At 40.0% G+C, this 17,372-nt stretch overlaps 1 protein-coding gene across 1 annotated transcript in view; it reads left to right on the top strand.

Annotated features, from left to right (window-relative positions):
* The first annotated feature begins 646 nt into the window (after positions 1–646).
* The window catches only part of LOC148023077 (NEDD8-conjugating enzyme Ubc12-like), a 43,839-nt gene continuing 27,113 nt past the window's right edge, over positions 647–17,372 (top strand). Inside the window, exons 1-2 of the mRNA XM_087696066.1 lie at positions 647–861; positions 17,101–17,211. Coding sequence (XP_087552192.1) covers positions 17,109–17,211 — 103 coding nt within the window. The 5' untranslated portion in view covers positions 647–861; positions 17,101–17,108. The remainder of the gene's footprint in view (positions 862–17,100; positions 17,212–17,372) is intronic.

Below are 17,372 nucleotides of genomic sequence, written 5' to 3'. Positions count from 1 at the left end.
TCTAGCATGTGGAAGCATGTACCTTGGCCAATTTACCAACACATGCAAGTTCATGCACTCGTGTGTCTCCAGGCTTCGAGAAACTCTGTGGAGTCTCTCTCACTGCATCTATAGAAAATGCTAATTGATTGATTGAGAATACATGACACATACACACACACTCTCTTATACGTTATACCTACCCCAAGGTAACTAAAGGAAATTGGACATGTGACAATGAATATTTTATATTTATCTACGTTAAATGATAAGTGAGAAAACTTCTCGGTCATGTGGCACAATCAATGCTTTATATTTTACTTTATTTATATAAAATAAAACTAAACACTCTGTATCTAGATTCCAAATAAAATTATGATTGAGAACACATCACGTGCACGCGCACACACTAGCCTAACCTCTAGTCTACTCTCTCTCTCTCTCTCTCTCTCTCTCTCTCTCTGTCACAACGGGCAAAGGAGGCCTCGTACTTTGAGATGCCTTGTACGATTTAAAATTTAAAATAATATTACCCTTCTTTTCTTCCCTTTTTTCTGCTCTTTTTTCTTTTACGTTTATTGAATATGAATAATTGTCAACAACAATAATGGATCATCAAAAGACCTCCAAAGCAACTCAATTATTCTGATTCTCACCAAGAGACACTTGTTAAGACCATCATTCTGAGAGTCTGAGCCCCGGCCTTCCCCCCCATCTCTCTCTCTCTCTCTCTCTCTCTCTCTCTCTCTCTCTCTGTCGCTCGGATGAAGGCCCCCGTCCTCTCTCGGCTGTAAGGCGAGACGCCGCAGGGGGGCCATAAACAAAGAAGCATCATGCTCTTGGCTTAACAGAAGCAGATCGCAGTCCTCTTCTTGATTACGGGTAAGGATTTTCTCTGCTTCCATTGGTCTTTCGTTTGATAGTTGCGTTCCTTACTTAGGGCTTCGACGTTGCCTGTATTGCCAGACTTGTTTCTCATTTACTGAACAATCATCAGTGTCTAGCTTGAGGTTGCGTTGTACAAAGCTATTAGGCAAGATTGGTAACTGCAGCGTTCACACACACACACACACACACACACACACACACACACACACACACACATGCGTGCGCCTGTGCGTGCACACACACGCACGCACGCACTCTCTTGGTTGCTGTTTGTGGCTACCACTGTGTCACTTTAGATAAAGAAAGCACAGCTGACATTTCAGGTTACTTTTCTATGGTTTATTTTGCAATCAAGAGTAATATCTGGAATCGGGGGTATTACTTGGGGAGCGAAAGAGTCTAGATAATCATATGAGCAAATAACACAGCAATGTAGAATCTTGTGGCAGCCATTAATTAATTGATCGAGAATGTTACATCTGGAGTGTAGGGCAGAATGGATGATAATCCTTTCAATGATAATCGCTGTACTTCAGGATATGACCAATTACAGGAACTCCAGGGTTTTTAGTTGTTGACTCAAAGCTACTTGCAGATCCTTGAGTGGATTCAATGTTAGATAGAAATATAAAGCTCAAATGGCTCTCACTTAATACTCAACCTTGTTATAGCCACTCTTCAATGTGAATTCAAGTACTTAAGGATATGACTTGAGTTTCATGACCTCCAAGTTTTGAGTCATCGACTAAAACTTTTGCAGATTTTGAGTGAATTCAGTGTTAGACAGAGATGTAGAGTCTCAAATGGGTTTTCTCATTCATCTCTTCAAGTTTATAGGAATCATCTACAGTGCCCAATATACAACACTCTTTGTCTTTATGTGTAACTGCACAGATGTCTAATCTCTTTTGTCAGGCTTTCCTTGTTGTTTGCAATTTCTGCCCAAAAGGCAAAAGTCAAACATCAATAATTTTTTGCATGAAGGCAATTGATTCGAAATTCATATGTTGAGTTTATTGTCATGCATGAAAGAGTATGACAATGACATAAAAGCCTATGATTCAACCAACTTTGTTTCTCGAACCAATTCCATGTTGTGCGACAAAAATGGAAATAGATGTAGAAGACTTTTAATCTCAGCCATATGAAATATGCTTGCTGATCCCATAATAATACAAAAAATTAGTCACCTTTTTGCAATGAAAACACTAAAAAATGCCTCGTTATGTTGTCATGTATGGTCATTTCCTGCTTGGGAACCTCAGCCCGAGTTAGATGAGGACATTAGAAGCTTTGTCAGTGTATTTGCCCTTCAGCTTATCTGTTGCAGACATTTTAGGTGGAGTTGTCCTTGCATTTGTAACATGACAGCCTGTTTCTTTGAGATCTCAAAGAAGAAGAGAGAATCTGAGCTTGAGTTTCTGTATAAACCTGTTGTTGACAAAATTTTGATAAAAAACAGCAGATACACCTGCCTAGAATGCAGATTTAGGGCTGTCTAATGAAAGCCTCATGATTGGAGGAAAAGAGTGGCTGCTTTTGCAGCTCCATTCATACCGTCTTTGCATTCAGATGGCTGATTCAAAACATTTACAACCAAATTGAATTAATAACAGTCAAATTGGGTGTGTCCTCCACAACCCCCCCAAAAGTGAATAGAGATATTTTGTCTATATAAGGCCAATGTGGCCTATGAGAGGCAATCCATAGTACATCTACATGTGAGGTGGTCTCATTAGTGAAGATAATAGTAAAATAAGTGGCCTATGAAACAATGTTAAAAATAAGTGTGCAGTGAGACAATGCTAGAGTATAAGCACACCCAATGTCATCTCATTAGTAGAATGAAAAAGAAGTCCTATTTTGACACTACTATTTATGGAATTGTGGTGGAGACTATAGGCTTTAGTTGATCTCAAGATTTGTGCATGATGTCAACTATGATGTAGTCCCTAAGTGCTTGACTGATATACTTGGTGGTAAGTCTCTAGTGTTTTGTAATGATGGCTCTAATCCAAATGTGGTGCAGCCTCCTCGGTCGCGGCCTTAGTAAATGGAGTTGTGATGCTCAACAAAGTGAAATGACTCTATCCAATGGGACTCCATGGAGTGGAATGGAGGGTTTCTGGTGGGGTGGCATTGTCTTTACTAGGGTATGTCATAGTATATTGTATATTTGCATATGTAGTGCTCCTTTGTCTTAGGCTCTCGGTAACAAAGTTGGCAATTCCTATCCTATGCTAGGGTGTTTGTCCATCTCTGCCTCTCCATCTGTAGCCTATTAGAGTATGTGCGAATCTATTTGATAGCATCGTGCATGCTGTGCGAGAGATGGGCGTCCATGTATAGTGGCCAAAGAGTGAACCCATCATCAGAGAGGTGCAAGAAGTGACTTTGGTAGAACTTCATATTGATCTTAGAGGAAGGGGTGGATGGGTCCACGTCCTTGCTATCTCAATCCTCAGGATATTAGCCTTTGATCACTTGGTTCAACTTTGATTGGTTAAGAGAAAGTGTAGAACGGTCAAGGATGTGTCAAAAGATGGGAGGCAATCAATCCAAGCCATGTAGGCTCATCCAAATAATTATTTGTGAAAATCAATAGTCCTCCTTGCCCTCTACTGCTAGTTGTCTAGATGAACACAGTGCCAATTTGGAGTATTTGTAGTGTGGGAGCGTCCATAGTTTGTGTCCAAAGTCACTATTTTGAAGAGTGTCTCTATAGTTGTTGCCCTTAGCTTTGCCTTGACAATGGGGTGAGGGATTACTCCTAGTTATACATACTATCATCATGATCAATGACCTCTCCATGCTATCCCAATCATCATAATAATTTTCCTCATTTTTGGTTTTTTTAGGCCCCTGTGATACAAGCTGCACTCCCATACCTTTGCTCCATATAGTAGTGTGGGTGTGACCAGGGTGTCAAACAACCATAGTTTGGTGCAAGACTCATGGAATTGTATGTGAGCTCATGACTCTGTCCCTAGTGCTATCCAGCCTTGTTGTGCTAAGAATTGCTCTTAGCCACTTAAACAGTCCCAAAACATGCTTATTTTAGGCATATTTTGGCCAAAACCCTAAAACAGGGAGCAGATCGAGAGAGTTAAGTGGGAGAGGATCTAGAACCCTAATTTTCTATAAATTGGCAGCCAGTCCTCCACTCTTCCCTCAATCTCGTTTTTGCAGGTTTCAGGTGTTAATCAGCTTGTTGCCCACACCCCGTTTGTGGAGGATATCCTGCCCTCCACACGTTGATTGCTGCTGTTTCTGCCTGGCGACTGACTACTGATCATCTGCACTGGTTTTTTAATGTTTCTCATTCTGGTGACACCTATATCCTTGACTTTATTTAGTGCAAGGAGATACCTCAACACTTGTAGTAACAAACATAAGAGTCTATCCACATTTGAGAGGCAACCTGCATTTTAGTCAAAGGTGGTTGAGTCAATGACATGAAACCATGAATGGAAAGACATTTGAAAATCTCTTGTCGTGTTTTAGGCAATGTTTACTTTCTTACATCCTTTTTCTCCAGTGGAAAATGTAAGAGAGAGAGAGTAAAGTGTGGAAAGTCAAAACACAACATGTTTGACTAGTGAAGCTCGGTGAGATGCTTAATGTGATCAAGGGTTTGACTCAATCATGCTTAGAGGCTAAACAAAGGCTAACATGGCAGAGGCCATAGGAAAACATGATGCACAGGTTAAGCCAATATGTTTCCCAACTCATCTTAGAGGCTCTATGGCAAATACACATTCTCCCTTAGATCAAACCCTGTTGAGCAAAAAATTCGTTATCCACTGATTAGCTCTATAAAACAGCCCCAAAATAGTAAATTACCAAAAGTTTCATTAAATGGGGAGAGGTTCTGTGTCCCATATGCAAAACCTTAATTTGGGAGGTTCCTTTTGCATATGCCCACCATTCGGCCCAATCCTTGTCTTGCAGGTTTTAGCCCTTCCACTAACTGTCTAGGTCCCAACGATTGTTACCATGTGGTCTACAACTACCTTTAACCTCCTGCTACTGCTGGTTGATCAACTTCCATCATCTACATCAGGTCGTTTTCGTGTTTTCAGCACTTTTCTTCATCAGCCTCTATTCTGACTGGCGGTTACTACAGCAGACATATATCAACACCTCCCTTAGGCCACTCCCATGAGAGCCACTAGCTGTTGGACAGCTCCACCCTTGAGCATGTTGTACATTCTTTCCTTAGTTTACAACATTGATTCATTCACTTAAGAGTCCTCTTTCTTCTCTATTTGTGTTTTGCATTTTGCATTTTGTGTTTAGGGTTTGAGTTTTGAATGTCATTGTTTGAGTCTTTGTGTTTCGGTCATGGTCGTACATTCTATGTTCCCTCAATGCAAACCCTAGCATAGCTTCACATGGAATTAGAGCCGATGCTCTTGTAAACAGTATCATGTGGCTATTGTGGAGTGCTTGGTTTTGTGCGAGATACATGAACAACACGTATCTGATTTATGATGGTTTAAATGACTCGATCTTCAGATTCTCTAATGCTTTCTCTAGGTACTCCTTTAATGGAGGCCTTGTGAAGGCGTTATGGTCTTGATTTGGAAGAGAATGCTCCTACTAGCCAATTGGAGAGCGAAGGAGATTCATGGCATCTCATTGTATTGAATCTAGATTACAATTCAAGATAAAGAAATACCGCAAAAAGGGGTGCGTGTTTTGGGGTCAACAGGTTGTCTATTGTTCAAGATCAAGTGGTAACATTTGCATTTTCAGTTTATGTAAATTTTGTGCTTCCTGTAATCTTTGATTAATCAAGTCATTACCACCCTTTCTAAGAAGGACGGTTGGTTTCATGGTTCCATTCACCTTGGGTCCCATGCTCAAGAATTGAAGGCCTAGCACTTGGAATCAGCTGCTGGACATTGGGCCTTTTCAAATATTCCAAGAGGTTGGCCCATCCCAATTGAATTTGGGATAGACTTGACTGGCCAAGGGTCAATTGAAGGGCAATCCCACCAAATTGGTTTGAAGGTTTGTCGGTTATTTATGATAGCAAGAGGCATTGGATGTTGAAAGAGATCGGAGCAATCTCAATGTACTTCTTGCAGTTGCAATACGAATTAAAGAAATACTGCAAGGGGTGCCAATTTATGGGGTCAATTGGGAGTCTATTTAATCAATTGGTAACATTTGTATTTCAGTTAGTGTGAATTTATTGCTTGTTGTAATTACTGTATAATCAGGTTATCCACCACTCTTTCGGAGAAGAAAGACTGTTTTCATGGAGACTAGAACAAACATTAAAACAAATCTCATTAATCAGGTCATTCACCACTCTTTTAGAGAAGAAAGGTTGTTTTCATGGAGACTCGAACAAACATTAAAACAAATCTCATTTTGGGGGACAACCCAAGTAGAGGACCCATTATTGACTTAGAATAATGTTCATTTTATGCATACCGACACAAAATAAATAAATGAAGAAGTTAAAACTGTAGATCTCTCAAGATGAGAGATATCCCCTATACTGTTGTTGCATACACGACTGTGCACACTCTTGTATCTGAATGAAGTATTGATGAAGCTCTTGGCACGAATGTCCTGAAAGGGAAATGTAAGCGAAGGCCATAGGAGTAGTTGTGTAGAGCAATCGGATCATAACTCAAAATGTTAGGTTGGGAGTAACAAGTGTCATGTAGAAGTCCTCAAATTTGACTTTTGCTTAACTTAGCAAAACACACCAGCCATGCATTTGGTGGGTCCTACTAAGTTGAACTCCCTTAACCATAGTTACACAAAACGGCCCGAAATGACTCCTAGTAGACAGGTCAGAAATGTGGAAACAGGAGACGGGACAAGCGAAATGCGTTTCGGCAAGCAAAATGTTTTGAGGGTTTCAGTGAAGTGACACATGGCGTTTTAGCCGCCGAGCGAAATGTTTCGGATGGTGTTTCAAGGCACGATGGTGGAAAACAAAACGAGTGCTAGAAAACACGTGAACTTTGATGTAACACGTTTTAACTCCAAGGTTTTACATTAATGCTTTATGTAAAACGTTTTACATAAAACGAAACGTTTTAATAAAACAAAGCATCAAACATTTCTTTTATATAAAATGTTTTAATAAAACAAAGCGCTAAACATGTCTTTTAGATAACACAAAGCATTAAGCATTAGAAAAAAAAAACACAAGCTTTAACATTAACATAAAACGTTAAACATTTCTTTTAAAACTCTTTCCTTAAAGTTTGCCAATGGAATGAATCTGGACTCTGTAGTAATTCATGACATTGCAACAGAAAATTAGTAATCGCCACGATCTCATGATGACACCACTAATACCCACACTCTCTTCCGTTTTGTCTCAGCTCTGAGCGGACTATTGCAAAGATTCGAATCAAATCTCTCTCTCTCTCTCTCTCTCTCTCTCTCTTTGTGTTGTAGAGTTTCAAATGAAATCCCTCCCCCCCCGCCCCTCCCGACCAAAAGAAAGAAAAAGAAAAGAAAAGTGGTACATATAATTGCTATACGAGAAAATCATTTTTATTCACTTCTAGCAAATTACTATAGTAGTACAGTCTATCAGTGACCACATACCACCCATGTTGCAAGAGAAAATCTCCCTCCCCCTCTCTCTCTCTCTCTCTCTCTCTCTCTCAAGTTGCAGTAGGTGACTCGTAATTTGTTTCATGAATAATGTCAAATTTAAAATCACAGCACACTCTCTCTCTCTTTCTCATTAACAATTATTCTCTCTCATTATTCACATAACACAATGACAGATTAGATTATAGAGTGCTCAAGTTTACTCTCACAGAGCAAATCACCTAGATTCTCTCTCTCTCTCTCTCTACCAGAATATTTGTAAAACAAAATATTTTGGAAAAGTAAAGTACAACATTAAACCTTTACCTTGAAGCTTATCCTAATCCTATAAATATGTGCATCAGTCCAACTCACCTTAAGCCTCAAGCCTTTCAATTTCAACTTCAAGCCACTAGCCTTTTAAGTTTCAATTTCAACTTCAAGCCACTTTGATTCAATAGCCAGCTGAAGCCTCAAGCACACTTCTCACTCTCACATCTTGCATTTCAAGCTGAAGCCTCAAGCATGCTTAGTCACCCTCAACTTTAGTTTTAAGTACACTTCGAGTTTTCTCTCTCTCTCTCTCTCTTTCCACACACACACACACACACACACACACACACACACACACCCCTCTTCATTTTGCCTTGTAATGAGGCCTCAAATCATGGGAGACCAACTTAATGAAACCCCTCAAGAGAGAGAAATGACCCAAGCTGATTATTGGTGGCAGCTAGTATGATGGGATCATACAATAACAAGGCGAGTGGAGCAAGGTGTTTTGAAAGTCGCTTTTGTGGCATCAAACAAGGTGGAGGTGTTGATCAAGTGATGGCGCATCTCCTTAATATTCCTTGCCATGGTATCAAAGGTTGTGACAAGATACACCCAAAGGATCGTGCTTGCATTTTGAGGGATGTGAAGATGTATCCAGAAACTAGACCTCCAAAGGACACTCATATCATCCAAGTATCAATGCCTTCAACTGCAATTGCTACTAGTGGAAGTCGAGCGTGTGAAAGTGGAGCCAATCAGATGGCCACTTTTATTGCGACTGGCACAAGTAGTGGCACATAAGGTACATTATCCAACCCTCAAGCAAAACAAAGTAATTTGTTCACTGCATGGCACCCTCAAAGGAAAGCTCAAGTAGATGTGGCTGTAGCACGTGGCACAATTTCCTTTCTTCAAGGAGATGGCTTTCGAAATTGCGCAATTTGGTGAAGGGGAATGCGAGTGCCCAGGTGGAGTGCGTAGAGAGAATGAGGTGTGTTCAACAGTAGAGAGTGTAGAGAGAGTGGAGACTCGAGATGGGTGTGTACACAGGAGTGGGAGTAAAAGGGCCTTTACACCCAACAACCTCCCACTTAAAGGTCCTTAGCGAACCTTTAACCAACTCCCACTAGCCGAATGCAATGCTCATGTTGAGCCTCCTTTGCAAGACTTCACATAAAGCACAAAGATTATAAGGCTTCCATCATCAGCCTTCTTTATATATAAGTAGTGATTTGCATTGCTTCTTTTAAACCCATGTGAGAGCATGAAAGATCAAATTTTTTATACATGCTGATTTTGTTGCCCAAGCTGATTTTCAGCAACCCTTTTGTTGCCCATTGTCATCTGGCTTAATAATCATACGTTGATTATCAAAACCAGCATCAAATGGAGCTGAATTTTCAGTGGACTGATCGCAATCCAAGTGGCTGATTATGCTGAAATTTTACTTTCTTTTTGTCTAAATCACTAGATATGGGATTTTTCGGTAGCTTTGACTCATTAAATACCACATCTTGACTGTGTAGTACATTTTTCATGCTTGAAACCCAAACTCTATAGCCCATTTCACCTTCATCTCCACAACCCATGAAGATGCCTCTGTGGGATTTCATGTCAAGTTTGGTTCTGCTATCAACAGGTACATGCACATAGCATTTGTAGCCAAAGACCCTTAAGTGGTCATATGAAGCAGGTTTGCTAGACCAAACCTCTTTAGGGATGCCACTTTCAAGTGCATGATGTGGAGATCGGTTGCAAATATGCACCGTTTTTTTTAAGTATCTCTCCCCAAAACGATTAATGAGATATTAGCTGTGGATAACATGCATTGAATCTTCTCACATAAAGTGCAATTCATTCACTCAGTCACACCATTAGATGATGGATTATAAGGAGCTGTACACTCCCGTTTAATCCCATTGACATCACAAAACTTATTAGATTCTTTAGATACATACTCTCCCCTATTGTCTGTTCTTATGCATTTTAATTTTAAACCCTTTTGAGTACTAACAAATGCATAAAGCCTTTTAAAGGCGTCCAATGCCTCACTTTTTTGCTTAAGCAAGTAAACCCGTAGCTTTCTAGAATGGTCATAAAAAAAAGACGCAAAATAACGGAAACCACTATGAGTTTTTATTGGTATAGTACATACATTAGAGTGGACTAAATCCAAAATACATGCCTTCGTAGAGGCTCCATGAGAGTATGAACTCTTTACATGTTTTTCCAAAACATAGTCATCGCAAAAGTCAAGCTTTGAGTTTCTCACATCAACTCTTCCAAGTGAAGAAAGTGCCTGTAAACCCTTTTGGCTCATGTGTCCAAGACGCTTGTGCCATAACTCCATGTGTGATTGCACTTCTGCAACTGTAACAAACTTTCTAGGAAGTGCCTTGCAGTGAGGATAATATAGAGTTTCCTTTTTACCGCCTCTAGTGACTAGCATAGATCCTTTTTGTATCTTCCATATTCCACCACCAAAGGTAGTGAAGTAACCCCTGCTGTCTAACTGCCCAACAGAAAGCAAGCTCTTCTTAATGATAGGTACGTACCTAACGTCATGAAGAATCAATTCCTGGCCATTTTCAAGAGCCAAGTGTATGGTGCCTACTCCTTCAATATCACATGCATGGTTATTCCCTAGGTAAACTTTCCCAAGGTTACCTGTTGCATAAGAAGAAAAACACTTCAAAAATGGAGTTACATGAAATGAAGCACCACTGTCAACAATCCACAATTGTGACAAACTATCGTGAGCAGACAACAAGGTATCTATCACATCCTTTTAGTGATATGCATGTCTTCCACTATCATAGCATGTGGGTCTGAAGATGCAACCAACAATTCAGCATCTTTATTTTCTTCTCCTCAATAACAACATTAGATACCATATTTGCCTTCTCTGTTTCTTTAGGGATAGAGCTGCCATCCTTCTCATTCTTTTTGCCTTTTGCATTAGCCTGCTTCTTGCGTTCTTGCTCCTTTTTATAGTACTTGCAACTGGGCTTTCTATGCCCTTTGCGTCCACATTGATAGCAAGTGACGTCTTGTTGTTTTTTCTTGCTTTTGCTGCGATTTTGGTTCTTATTTGCAGCATTTGATCTCTTTTCAGTTCGTTCTCTTACATTGTAGGCTGATCCATTGTTTTCCCCACTTGCTCCTTTTTATAGTACTTGCAACTGGGCTTTTTATACCCTTTGCGTCCACATTGATAGCAAGTGACGTCTTGTTGTTTTTCCTTGCTTTTGCTGCGATTTTTGTTCTTATTTGCAGCATTTGATCTCTTTTCAGTTCGTCCTCTTACATTGTAGGCTGATCCATTGTTTTCCCCACTTGCCTTGCATCTAATCTCTTCATTGATAATAGAACCACACACACCATCAAATGTCAAGTTGCTCAATGACAACCAATGCTTCCTATGAATTTGGCAAAGTCATGAGCAAGAATATAGCTCTTAGCTTAGGATCAAAAGCCGGCAAGCCTGCATCCTATAACTGACTCAAAATACTAGTGAAAGCATTTAAATGTTCTGAGGCGGGCTTAGACTCATCACGCTTCAAGTTGACCAACTTTCGCATGAGATGTACTTGATTGACAGGAGTTGTATTCTCATATGTAGCCTTGAGTTTCTCCCAAATTGCATAAGCAGTGGTGAGTTTCTTGATATCAACCAAGATATCATTTGTGACTGCCATTTTGATGTGAGTAGTGGCTTTCTTATTCATTTTATTCCAATCCTTATCTGACAAAGCAATATGCTTATGTTCTACCAAGGCATTATCACAATCCTTCAAAAAAAGTATACCTTGCATATGATCTTTCCAAAGATCAAAGCCATTGCCGTCAAATTTATGAATCTCAAAAAGATTCTTTGTGTCTGATGTACATGCACTGCCAGCCATCTTCAGCAATAAAAAACCGCAATAAAATGCTGAATACTTTCAGCCAATAGCATGGTTGCTGAATATAACAGCAAGTACACACACTTGTACTTCCAAAGGTGTCCAAGAAGCAGATATTTTGCTGCAATTTCAGTCCCAAGAGTTGATTACAGCATGTACATGAACCAAATCTGATACATATGCATAAATGGTAGCTCCCACTTCAATAATGCATCACCGTAATGCCCAAATGCAATAACCCAAGTGCTGTGTGTACCAGTGTTTCACTGCATTATGAGCATTCAGCAATACATGTACCAAGAGAAGCTGCCCTTTTACAACATTAAATACATCTCAAGTCCAAATTTCTCCCACTCAGCAGTGAATTTACTATAATTACATTGCCAGAGCACAAATTGGCTCAAAATGCATCACTAACGCGAAAAGCCCCAAAATTTTTGCAATAAATCTGCCCTAGTTGCATTAATAAATCATCCCGAGTGTCAAATACGGGCAAATGTTGCAGAAATTTCACAAATTTTGCAAAGCCCCCAAATTTTGGGGTCTAGATGTGCACAAATTATAGTGAAATTGGCTTATCTAGGAAAAATTTCACTTGGATAGGAAAAGCCCCAAAATTTTCGGAGCAAATGTGCACAATGTTTGCAATTTTCGGGAGAGATGTCACTGTTTTGCATGAATAGCATCAAATCTGGGAAAAGTCCCAAATTCCCGGGTACAAATCTAAGCACTGTGCTTACGCATCTGAATCCCTGTCAATAAGCAGGAGGCTTGCTTGTAGAAAATAATTAAAAAATCTGATGAAAAATGCAACAACCAATTGTTGACTTGTCACTTGCCTATAATTGATGGACACTTGTTGTGATTGCTTGTCGAGCCATCGCTTGCTGGAACGCTGGCCTGGGGTGCTGCGCCTGACTGAAAATGTTGTCGCTTGGTCAAATGGTGGCGCCGCTTGGTCAAAAAATTGACCGCTGACTAGTCACGCATTCTGCAAATTGTAAACGTAGGTGAGAAAACTGACGACTTGACCTGTGGGAGGTAACGACTTGCTGAAATGTGTCGCCTCATTGTGCGTGTAGCTGCATGCTGAAAAACGACTTGCGGAATTCTTCGCGTGCACTCTTGTCGCAGCTCTAATACCAGCTGGAAGGGGAATGCGAGTGCCCAGGTGGAGTGCGCAGAGAGAATGAGGTGTGTTCAGAAATAGAGAGTGCAGAGAGAGTGGAGACTCGATATGGGTGTGTACCAGTGTGGTACACACAAAGAATAAAAAGGAATATATTTATACTTAGGTACAATACACTTACACCCACAAGGGTGTGGTCACATGTACAAGTAAATTTATACATGGGAGCGTAAGTAAAAGGATCTTTACACCCAACATTTGGCCCATCTTATCAGTCTCCTACCTATGATGCTTTACGTGAGAAACTTCTGCAGGAGGAAGTGACTAGCGTAAAGGCCGCCATGACACCAATCAAAGAACAATGGGATGACTATGGGGTAAGTCGCATTGGTGATGGTTGGTTTGATGTGTGTAGCCACTCCTTGGAAGGTGTCCTTGTTGCATGTTGTGGCAAGGCTTTCTACATAGAATCCACAGAGTGCGGCGCTCAGCTTGTCTTATGCCAAATGTGGGCAAAAGCAATTGAATATATGAGGCCAAAAAATGTAATTCAGTTTGTCTCAAATGGGGAGGCAAGAAATAGAGCTGCAGTATCTCTATTGGAGCAATAATATCCCCATATTACATGGAGTCCACGTTGTCTTAATGATTTATTGAAAGACATTGGAGCACTAGCATGGATCAAGAGCACTATCATTACAGGCAAGAAAATGGCCATCACTTCTCTCTAGCCTTGTATAGAGGATATGCTAAAAAGAAGTTGCTAGAATATTCTGAAACTAGGTTTGCTTACAATTTTCTTATGCTTTGTTGCCTTTACAAAGCTCTAAAGCAAATGGTTGCCACTCGAGCTTGGGCAACTTGGCCTATGTCAAGAAGAGCATCTGGTCAGTTGTGCTAAGCGACTGTGACCCAAGATGCATATTGGGAAGAAGCAAAGCAATTGCTTCTTCTATGCTTGCCTATAGTTAATCTCTTGCGGAAAGTGGTTAGCGATTTTTCATACATTGGTAAGGTATATGAAGCAATAGATTGTCTCATTAAAAACATTTGTGCTCTTGACCTCGCTCCATCCAAAAAACAAGAAATTGAGGAGCTTGCTATAAGTAGATGGAACCAATACTACTCAACACTTCATTCTGCTGCTAATATGCTTGATCGAGAGTTTCAGCATAAGGGAAGGCAACTCCAAGCTGATGTTGAAGTTATGCGGTGTTGGAACTCCACACTTTAGAAGTTGGTGGAAAGTCTTGAGAAATGGCAGCGAATCAATGATCAACTCACAAGCTACTGTAAGAAAGAAGACATGTTTGGCTAGCCCGATGCCGAGCGTGATAGGTAATTTACAATTGTCTTAGTTTTTATGCACAAGGTTTTGATTTTCAATACAATTATTATTATTATTATTATTTGTTGGAATGTTGTAGATTCCATGTAGGTGAAGTTACATGGTGGGAGGACTATGGGGTTGATTCTCTAGAGCTGTAAAACTTGGCTATGAGAATCGTAAGCCAAGTTTGTGCATATTCTGCACTAGAAAGACTTTGGAGCACATTCAGCCATATCCACACAAAGAAGAGGAATAGTTTAGGCACATAGAAGGCTGATGATTTAGTCTTTGTTAATGCAAACTTGCGTTTGCTAACAAAGATGAAGTCAGAGTACACTTGTGACTTATACATTGGCTTTCATAAAGATGAACAAAATCTAGGTTTTGTACAAGAAGTTGGAAACGAAGAGGAGGAGGATGCTAATGAAGAGAATCAAGACAATTAGATCAATGAAGATGATGAAGAGGAAGAGATTCTAGACGAGACAGATATTTGATGTTTTATCTTCTTAGCACTTCTACTTGTTGTAGAATTTGTATTTTCCATTTTGTCCTTCAAATTTGAATGCAACCTTTAGATCTTTGATATTTTGTAAGTTTGATCTTGCCTCCATTGTTAATTTAAAATGGTATTCTCATTCTCTATCTTTCAAACTTCAACTTGCAATATTGATAAATGAAGCTTTCTAGTATACACGTCTTAAAACATTCTTAAGAAGGATATTATGCAATATGCACCCTTGTATCCCCTTGATGATGTGGCATTCTTGTTCCCGTTTTGTCCCTTTTGAAAATTGACGTTCCCGTTTCTGTTCCTGTTTCCGTTGCGAGTTTTCCTCAACTATGCCCTCAATATGAGAATCTTGTCTGAAAACTGCATTCCTTGGCAATGCTGGAAATTTATCTTCCTAGCAAGAGAGCACCTTGAGAATGTTGACCTTTTAGATCATCCACAAAGGAAGAATATAAATAGTCCAGTTGGCTAATGTTGTTGGTGAAAATCTAGAGAGATTTCCTTTGGTCTCTCTTGTGAGGCAAAGGCAAGATGGGGGTGTGAAGATATGCTAGGGTTTGCATTGAGGAAACATACCATGTATGACCAAGACTAAAACACAAAGACCCAGATAGAGACCAGTAAAACTCAAGCCCTAAACGCATAATGCAAAATGCAAAAACTCAAAAGTCAAATAGAGAGAGAAGAAGCTCTAAAGTGAATAAATGCTATAAATGAATGTAAGTGTATAGAACGCCCAATGGGAGAGTAGTGCAGTGTCGGAGAGTGGCGTCCACCGAAGACAGGTCCTAAGTGTAGTAACTACTAGTCGGAGATGAGAGTGTGTCGAGGTAGAGAATTGTCAAGTGACAACAGGAGAGGTGTTTGCTGATGTAGAGGGCCTGTTGGACAACAAAAAACGCAAGTACTACCGCAGTCGCTTGGTGGGAGGGATGGTAGAAACTTGTTGCATGGCACTTAGATGTTGAAAACGCAGGTTAATCAGGTGCTATGATGAAGTAGCAGATGGAGACCTCCAAACAATAGGGTGATGGCTGAAAACAAGCCGCCTAGGGGCTGGATAGTGATGGGCTGCAGTCAATGATGGTTGGACAGAAAATGGTAGGTGGCTGATGGTTGAAATTTGCATGGTAGAGTAAGAAACTTACACCAAAGGATAAGGCTGAATGGTGGGCGGCCCGTCTATATGTAGATGTTGAAGGGTGCCCCAAAATTTTAGGGTTTTGGGGGACCACTGAAACTCTCTCGAACCGTGCACCACATTTGTGTTTTTCATTAATTAAGCGTGTTTTGGGGCTGTTAAAAAATGCTAATGAGCTGTAAAGCGTGTTTTAGCTCGACAAAGGGGGGGAGGGGGAGAGTAGGGTATAATATATATGGTCTTTTTTTTGGGTCTTTAGTTGGTCGGTTTATTGTTTGTTGTGAAATGTTCAGTCCACTTTTTGTTTTGGGTGCTCATAAGATGCCCATTAGTTTCTCTTGTTCAATGTTGTATGGTGATAGATGTGTGTGTGTGTGTCTAGACACCCTTGTACCTCATATTCCATAATCTCAATGCATGCCTTCTTTCACTTTTTGTACTCATACAATGAGCATAAGGGTTTGTTATGTGACCTTGTTTAGCAATCTACATATGTTTGTGCATAGATACCCTTGTATTTCAGATTCCATATAGCTGCATGGTTCTTTGTGCTCTTGATTTCTTTGATGGGATCAGAGTGAAAGGTCCCCTTGTCATTCTCTTCATTGTCTTTATTGCTTTCTGCTGCCCCATATATCACAAAGCTTTGGAGGCTGCCTGCTGCTCTCTCGTGGCTTCAAGGTTCTATTTGGTAACCTGACATTCTCAATGCTCTATTGGCACATAAAGTTTAGCATAAAATCTTGATGATGGTCTCTGGTAACTTCATGCTTAGCTTCAGTATATGCCTAGAGCATCTTGCACTCAAGCTTAATGGCTAAGCAAGCACTCCCACTGTGTAATCTGAACAGATCACAAGTTTTAGAAGTCAATGAGGGAGGTTTAGCCTGATTTGCTATCTTACTTAATTTTCTGCTAAATTTTGTTAATATTTCTTTGCAAAACATTCTCATATGAGCATCTGCATGTGACATCTAAAGCTATCACTTCAGTTTGTTGCTAGTCAAATGTGTGGAAGGTTACATTTTACTAGATCACTGCCCCATTAATAGGGAACACTGACTTTGGATTGTGGCTATTACATGGAAATCACAACATACCATAGATTTTAATTAAGGGTGCACACATCTATGAATTTGGTCAGAGTAGTGCACTGTTTGGTTTGCTGTTAACAGTTTTTAAGAATATGATGAAATTCAAGTTAATCTCTAAATATGAATGTACATTTACAGAGCAATCTTGATAGCTATATATAATCTTGCAGTTTGCAAACACAAGCTGCATGCTAACCTTCAATGGCTGCCCCTTCTTTGCTTCTGAACATTTGAATGTTCTGTCATGGAACTTACTTCTTCTGTCCTTATGCAGGAGCGAATATGCTCAACCTATGGAGCTTGAAAAAAAAACAAAAGGAAGCTGCGGAAAGTGGAAGAGCTCCTGTCAAAAAGTCAAGTCCTGGAGAACTTAGAGTACAGAAAGGTTAGATGTGCATTTCAAGAAAGAAAAGATAAATGGCACTATAATCAGCAGTTGGTCCTTGACACTACTCCGTGTTTCAAAATACATCTTGGAGTTCCAAATGTCTCTATATGCTCTACCTCCTCTTTTGTGTGTCCACTGCCTTAGTATCCATCCAATGT

Source organism: Lygodium microphyllum, chromosome 16 (assembly GCF_053477565.2).
Source record: "Lygodium microphyllum isolate KBCC chromosome 16, Lygodium_microphyllum_v1.1.10, whole genome shotgun sequence".
NCBI lineage: Eukaryota > Viridiplantae > Streptophyta > Polypodiopsida > Schizaeales > Lygodiaceae > Lygodium > Lygodium microphyllum.
The sequence above is the reverse complement of the archived record's forward strand: the minus strand, read 5'-3'. Positions and strand labels throughout refer to the sequence as shown.